The sequence below is a fragment of the Lottia gigantea genome (genome assembly GCF_000327385.1).
Source record: "Lottia gigantea unplaced genomic scaffold LOTGIsca_51, whole genome shotgun sequence".
Taxonomy (NCBI): domain Eukaryota; kingdom Metazoa; phylum Mollusca; class Gastropoda; family Lottiidae; genus Lottia; species Lottia gigantea.
Genome location: NW_008709752.1, coordinates 1,532,689 through 1,540,282, shown reverse-complemented (window position 1 = coordinate 1,540,282; position 7,594 = coordinate 1,532,689). Strand labels below are relative to the sequence as shown.

General features: G+C 35.9%; 3 protein-coding genes across 3 annotated transcripts; all 3 read right to left on the bottom strand.

Moving 5' to 3' along the window:
* Nucleotides 1–28: 28 nt before the first annotated feature.
* Nucleotides 29–733, bottom strand: LOTGIDRAFT_165473 (hypothetical protein; the record flags this gene model as incomplete). The annotated part of the gene is made up of 1 exon (XM_009062485.1): nucleotides 29–733. The coding sequence occupies one exon, from the start codon at nucleotides 731–733 to the stop codon at nucleotides 29–31; it is 705 nt and encodes a 234-aa protein (XP_009060733.1).
* A 797-nt stretch (nucleotides 734–1,530) lies between these two features.
* LOTGIDRAFT_150656 (hypothetical protein) lies at nucleotides 1,531–3,248 on the bottom strand. Its single transcript, XM_009062484.1, has 2 exons — nucleotides 3,200–3,248; nucleotides 1,531–2,717 (listed from the first exon to the last, which is right to left on the bottom strand). Exon 2 carries the CDS (start codon nucleotides 2,660–2,662, stop codon nucleotides 1,580–1,582), a length of 1,083 nt encoding a protein of 360 aa, XP_009060732.1. The 5' UTR covers nucleotides 2,663–2,717; nucleotides 3,200–3,248; the 3' UTR covers nucleotides 1,531–1,579.
* Nucleotides 3,249–4,591: 1,343 nt separating this feature from the next.
* LOTGIDRAFT_165470 (hypothetical protein) lies at nucleotides 4,592–6,660 on the bottom strand (the record flags this gene model as incomplete). Its single annotated transcript, XM_009062483.1, has 3 exons — nucleotides 4,592–5,607; nucleotides 5,965–6,250; nucleotides 6,583–6,660. The coding sequence occupies 3 exons, from the start codon at nucleotides 6,658–6,660 to the stop codon at nucleotides 4,592–4,594; spliced, it is 1,380 nt and encodes a 459-aa protein (XP_009060731.1).
* Nucleotides 6,661–7,594: the final 934 nt, after the last annotated feature.

The following is a 7,594-nucleotide window of genomic DNA, read 5'->3' as shown; positions in this document are numbered from 1 at the left end:
TGAGGAGAAACACTTTTACTGACTTTAGTCACTGGACTTTTTGAATTCTGAACACTTGATATAGGTTCAACATAGCTTTTAAAACTTTCATTGAATTATCATTCCCTTTAGAGGTAAATGTCTTAGGATGGCTTTGTTTTGTATTTCCACAGCCATTTTTACTCGCTTCTTTCGGCACAATGGTATTTGAGGTGTCTTGTTCAGAAATAACACCAGTTGGCAGCTCTAAAGTATTAGATACGTGAGGGTTCTGTCTAGACACAACGCCATTTATATCAGAGATCTGTACTGATGATTGATTTCCAATTTCAATGCCATGGTCTGTTGTACCTTCTACAGACTCAACATTAGATTCTATATACACTATATTATCATTCAGGGCTTCTTGTTGTGGGATTGTGATTTCTGAACCTACTTCAATGATTTCAAACAGATCTATCTCCTCCTTTACCTCAATCCTATCAACTCTATCATTGGATACTTTAATGGTGATATCGTTCTCAGCACGCACCTGTTCGCCATGGTTTATTATCATATGGGCAGAAAGATATCTTTCTGAGGGACAATCTTTACCACATGCTGTACACTTGAAAGTCAGATTTTCATGAACAATTATGTTATGAGCTTCCAAGATCTCGGCCGAATTGAATTCTTCTTGACAAATTGCACATAGAAACGAAGAAACTGAATCGTTAGCTTCAATTGTTTCCAGATTATATTGTGTTTTATCCATCCCATCAAAGTTCGCTTCTTCTTTGGAAGCAAAACTTAGGTATAATGAGGACGAGACGTTTCATAACAAATTACTGTGCTTGGATGATTCGTCTAATGTTCCTGTGCGACTTTTGTCTGTTTTCGTGCCACGACAGAATTATTTCATGTTGAAGTTATTGCCCATTTCACTCTTTTTACATGCTACCTTCTGGGTAACTCCCTATCTAGCATGAGATCATCAGGTGTTCTAGAAGTTCTAGTACAACAGTGAGTGTAACCTGCTTTACAAATTACTCTTATCACTTCTCATTATGGACAGTAGCGTAGCATCCATAATATTTGACAAATTTAACCAGCAAGATTTTGAACAGAATTTCAGGTCTATTTCTATAGAATTCTGCATATTATTCTTGTAAGGCTTATTAACATCTCCAAAAGGACAAAAAGGCCTTATGGAATGCATAATTTACTATCACATCACTAAATTCACTTCTTAAACAGGTGATATATCACAAATTGTAATTCGATCAATTCTTTAACAAATAAATTCATCTGAATGGCCAATCAACTGAGAGGAACAGTAATTACAAAATTATGCTCAGGTTGTGAGATGGCTTGTTCACACATACTTTGGGGTAAAAATGCATAAGAATCTTAATTGTAAATTTCTCAGAATTAAATTGGGGATACTAACTATTCTTCTATTGGAAATGTCAACCCCCTCCCCTTTGCCTGTTCCCCCACTGGTTACAACACAGGAAGAAACATGAAACAACTGCCATGTGAACCTCCTCTCTTCAAAAATAAAAGAATGATCAGATCTTAAATATTTAATAATCTCACAGCCTGTTACAAATAAAACAAATTAACTTAATGCATCCACTTTCTTTTTATGGACCAGATTTTTTATATAGAATTCCCCAGCTTTGTAAGAGGAACGAACTAATGGACCACTAGCGGTGTAAGCAAACCCCATTTCATCGCCAATTTCTTTCCAATAGTTAAATTTATCGGGGGTGACATATTCCTTCACTTTGAGATGTCTGCGTGTTGGCTGCATGTACTGTCCAAAAGTTAAGCAGTCTACTCCAATAAATCTTAAATCTTTTAAAACATTATGAACTTGGTCATCTGTTTCACCCAATCCCAACATCAACGATGTTTTCGTGATCAGATTTGGATCACAATCTTTCACATGTTTTAATACTGATAGTGATTGTTTATAATTAGCCCGTGGATCACGAACTTGTGACTGTAACTCAGCAACTGTTTCTACGTTATGTGCATACACGTCCAACCCTGCTCTAGCAACCCTTTCTACAGCTTTCAAATCCCCATGAAAATCCGGTGTCAAACATTCAACTAATATCGAAGGTTTATGTGCTTTGATTTCGTGAATCGTTTCTGCTAAATGTGCCGAACCTCCGTCTGGCAAATCATCTCTATCAACTGACGTTATGACAATGTAGTCTAGTTTCCATGACGCTATAGCTTTCGCGGTGTTGATTGGTTCCAGTGGATCAGGAGGGGGCGGTTTTCGTGCTGTTTTTACTGAACAGAAACGACATCCCCTAGTACAAGTATCACCTAAGACCATTATAGTTGCTGTAGCAGTGCCATGCTCACCACCACCCCAACATTCTCCGATATTGGGACATTTTGCTTCCTCACACACTGTATGAAGATTCAAATCTCGAAGAGTTGATTTCACTTCATGGAAATTCTTTCCCATGGGAATTCCTGTTTTTAACCAATCAGGTAACCTTAATCTCTGGATTTTATTGCGTTTTATTGGTTCTTCTGGTATTTCTGGATCATCTTGAATAAAATCTGCCAAGTCTGGTCCATCAGCCAACTTTTCTCTTTGGTCTTTAGTTAATGTAGATTTAAATCTGGCCACTCCACAGCGGACTGATGTTAACTTATTGGCTGGTAATAAACGCTGCATTTTGAATCGTTTGATGAACTTCCTCAACCTGATCTTCTACAACCTACATAGTGATCTGAAAATAGATAATATCATTTCGTCTTGACAAGGTTCAGATAGGAGCTAATGCCAGTAATGGTGATTAGATTGACAATGATTATGCTTAGTGATCTAGCCTAGGGCTAGTGACAGCTGCAATTTTTCTCACAGTTCAATTTTCAAAATACATGTCTTCACTTATCTTGCAGGAGTAGTAGAACTAGAAGTAATCTACACTTTTTAATTGCGCAATATAAGAATGGTTGCATTCTTCTGTAGTTCTACTGTAACAGACAGATAACAAAGCCAATGTCACAAGCAAAAGATTACTATTACGTTCGGATTCTTGAATGTCGAAAGCCCTCTTCGTCTTCAATCAAAATTTGAATTTGAGATACAAAACGATGTGACAAGCGTATGCTTATTTGGTATATGTATGTCCGAGACATATATCGACACAGAATCTACATTGCCTTAGTTCATTGTCTTAATATGCAAAAGAATCAATCAATTACCTACATTCAGCAATCAAAACAAAATTCAATCGAAAGTTTCATCAACCGGAAATTACATAAATTCTGTGGTGGTGTCTTAATTTTGGAAACGGATCTACGACTAATTCGTGTAAATTACTGATTTGGAACTATGAAATAGTCAACTTAAACTGGAGTTACGTCCCATACCTCTTTGATACTGTAGTAACATGCGTTTTTACATACATAAAAGGTGAAACGATATCTTAAACTAATATCAACTGAAAAGGAAGATTTTGACCGGAGTGTGATGTTAAAGAAGCTAAGGAAATACTTAATTTGAGATATTTAGCTGGAAAGTAGGCCTTGGTGTATGATTTAATCTATGCAGAATATGCCTGCTTCATTCTATTTATGTTTGGTGGCCCATGTATGTTATTCGCCGACTTCATTATGTTTTGGCTTGGTATAGCCTACTTGTCACCCGCGTAGGCTAGCCTATCTAGCCTCTATTTAAATATGATTATCATTTCGTTTCATGTTATACAATTATAGATGGAATTCAGTTTTAAACAAAAGAAAAAACCCAGACAAATTTCCAATATTGATAAAATTCGGCATTGAACCTCAATTGATTTATATTCTTATATAGCAGTGGGTTAATTAGGCGTAATTTCTATAATTTACAATGTGTTCCATTAGCATGTTATTGTGTTGTTAGAATACATAATGATATACGACATATACAGCATTAAACCTAATTTCTTTCGAAACGGGGCACGCAGAGCACAACACAATTTTTCGAATCCATTTAAGGGGGCCATGCTGTGGACATTGGAAATGTTTTGGAAATAAAGGCCTTATATCCCACAATTTATGTATAAGAAATAAACAATTTAACATTGAAATAATGCGCTTTTCCACAAAAAGTCATTCTTGGACCGTTAGAGATTGCAACAGTAGTATATTATTAATATCCTTGACGTAGATCATATCGTACTGTTGTCAAAGGAACATGAATAATCGTGACACCAAAAAGTTCTCCGACAGTTAGTCGAATATATTGGGCGATGACCTTGTTGTCCAGGAGATTTTCACACTAACAAATATATCTAATTTATTCAATTGACACTTCGTCTTTACTTCAGTGGTCGGCCAATTTTTGTGGCCGATGGATACACTAATTTTTTGGATTGATTGTAATTGTTGTAATTAAATCAAAAAACGAAAAATTTGTAATTCATTTCTTATCCAAATGAAACCTCTAAAAAGTCGTGTAATGAATAGAATCATTACATAGTTATCATCATTTCTTTGGCCAGTGACGGATATCCAATATGGATATTGAAAAATGACCATTTTTTTTCCAATGGTCTCCTTTGGAATTATGAATGCAATTGCTGGTGCCATTGAGGTCCTGAGATGCCAATCTAACATATTAAGGTGTATAATGTTCTTCTTTCACAATCTGTTTTGATTGTTCGTCTTCAGAAGGTTGACTTTTAATCACTAAGGAATTTCCTACCAGAGCTAATCCGATAAAGAAAGCAAGTTCAAATAGTGCTGCAACGAGCATCATGATCATCAACGAAGGAGGACCTTCCGTGTCGAAAACTGCTCCACCAATACGCGGTAACACGATATCACCCATTCCAGACGCTATCAGAGTGGTCGTTATAGTAAAACCACTCACAGGAACGTATTTATCACTCCAAACTAATGCAGTGGGCAACAACGACGACGAAAACAATCCGATAAGCACAGTTCCAATCCAGAAGATAATCGGTCGGCTTACTGTTGCCAAAACTAGCATGGTCGTAGCACACAGCAGTCCAGCCAAATTCACGGTCAATACCACAAACAGATTAATATACTGTGAAAATATTAAGTTCACAATTCTACCGAACACAAACGAGCCCCAGTACATTGAAGTCATTATTGCCATAGTACTTTTTGTGTAATGAAAGTCGCTTATAACACCGAATTCTGTCAAAAGACCGCCGAACGCTAAACAGAATCCGAAGATTGGGATATGGAATATGAACAGCAGGACCAGAAAAAAATAAGTACTCTGGTTGTTGATCATGGACGCTTTAGAAGGTTTCGTTTCGTTATCGAACTCTTCGTATGGTACATTAGTTTGTTTTCTAGATCGATGGTAATAATATAAAAAACTTATAGCTGGTGGGATCATTATTAAGCCAACAATAACATACGCCCACTGTACGTTGGTATTTTCGAAGGTGTAGCAGTCGGCACTCAGTGGAGGGTTGGTTGTATTCTGACATTCGGTATACACATCACTGTCAGTACTGTGTTTAAAATGTGTCTCTGATAGAAAGGGTTTAGCTATAAATGGTACTATAAAGGATGATATTCCACCTCCTATACAAACAAATTGAAATGCGAAACTCTTATTATCCTTCCATATAACATTACACATTATCAAAACACCTGCAATACAGAAAAGCGAAATTAATTGAATGGGCAGTTGCGCCTTTTTTTTGGAGGGGGGGGGGGGGGGAGGGGGGTGATTTGAGTCTTGAATATATGAAAAAAGTCTTCAGACGTACTAGAAATGTAGGAAAATCAGATAATTCCTTCAAAAATATCTTAAATTAGGAATTTCTTTTCAAAGTTCCATAGGTGTCCTTTTTTTATAAATGGCAGTGCAGTGTCTCGTCGTTTCTGAGACCAAGTTACGATTGGTCCAAAAATGGCACATCTGGCTTTTTTAAGCTCAACCATGCCAATGAACGTATCAGAATACGCAAAGAAATCTGAAGAAAGACTCATTTGAAATCAACTTACAAAAACCAATAACACCTTTAAATATCCCTTGAAGCAGTGTCATGATGACGACATATGCATAGACAGGTACGACTAGTAATACAATATTAATAACACTACCAAATAACACAGAGAGACCTAGAAATAATTCTGTATCGACGTATTTTTTCAGTACCATCGCTGTTACATTACCAATAATAAAGCCGACCCCTGACACAATAAACAGATTACTGATAGTATCTAGATTGACCTTTACCAGGAACTGTAGGTCTAGTAACGCCGGTCCCAATATGCCATTATTAAATCCCTGTAATAATTATACATAATAAATATTTACTATATATGTGTGGGGGTGGGGCACATTAGGCCCTACCAGTAAAACGATTGAAGAATAACCTCGGGGTCAATCCACCAGCAGACTCACTGGTCTATTGGTAATCATGACAAGCAGTTATATCATGTTTCAGAAGAAGAATTAGACGTTTAATTCCTCTCTAATGAAATATAAACGTATTGGCCGGACACCAATCATCCAGTTTTCCAACATTTTATAACAAAAAAAAATCCACGTATTGGTAATATCTACAGAGGCATGTAAACATTAATACATGTATAATTCACCAAAGATATTTTACTTACATTCATGGAAAAAGCATAGGTCAGCCATAATGTTTGAATAAATCTGGAATTTCTCTCGGATGAAGACTGGTTTTCCATGGTGTTTCCAAAATGTCGCAGGTCTCAATCCTGGAATAGGGAAATTGGAAACTACAATATTGAATGTGAAAAATTGGATAAAGGTGGACTTGCCATTTACAGCAGCTAATCAGCTGATCAGACATGTGAGACATACTGGTATTGTTCCAAGTCATTAGAACACCTCTACTTTCTACTCATATAAATATCAGAATTTTCATTTTCATAAATACAAAAAAGGGAACCAATCTTTAAATGAAATATCCAAATGCTCAAATATCTCAGCTCAAAATAATAATAAAACAGGACTGATATTCTTAAAGGGACAGATGCGCCAGTTTTTGACCAACCATACTTTAGTCTCAGAAATGGAATTGTTGTAGTTGCGCCAATCAGTAAAAGTGTTCACAGCTCACCGTCGAAAATTAACCGTCAAATCCATGTGTGTCCAGAATTATCCGCGTTTAAATGTTAAAATGACGACTCGTCGTGAAAACATATAAAGAAACGACATATATAGAAATAGTGAGTAAAATTCCGAATTTAAGGGGTTTTTTTACTGGAATTATGCTTTATTCGTGCATTTCTGAAGACTATTTACATATATTCAAGATAACCCTCCAAAATTACGCATCTGTCCTTTAAAATGACTTTGCGTTGATAAAAAATATACATGTTTTTCAAAAGTTAACATTAACAAAAACACACTGTACTCTCAGAACTTTCAATAAAAAAAGTCAAAAATTTTGGCTGAAAATTGTCCTCTGTAAAAACAAATTTCGAAGACATAATGCGCTCATGGTTTTTATCAACGCAAAATCAATACTATTTTGAGGCTGTTATGCCCAATGTTAAAACGAAAATTTGATTTACGAAAAAACTTGAAAAGACGTTGTCATTTTATAAAAAAATAAAAAACAGTCGCTTACCACCAAGTATAATAATTTCTGTTTTC

What these genes read in the sequence shown, in the direction of transcription:
- LOTGIDRAFT_150656 (XM_009062484.1), bottom strand. Translation starts at nt 2,662, where the DNA reads ATGCAGCGTTTATTACCAGCCAATAAGTTAACATCAGTCCGCTGTGGA.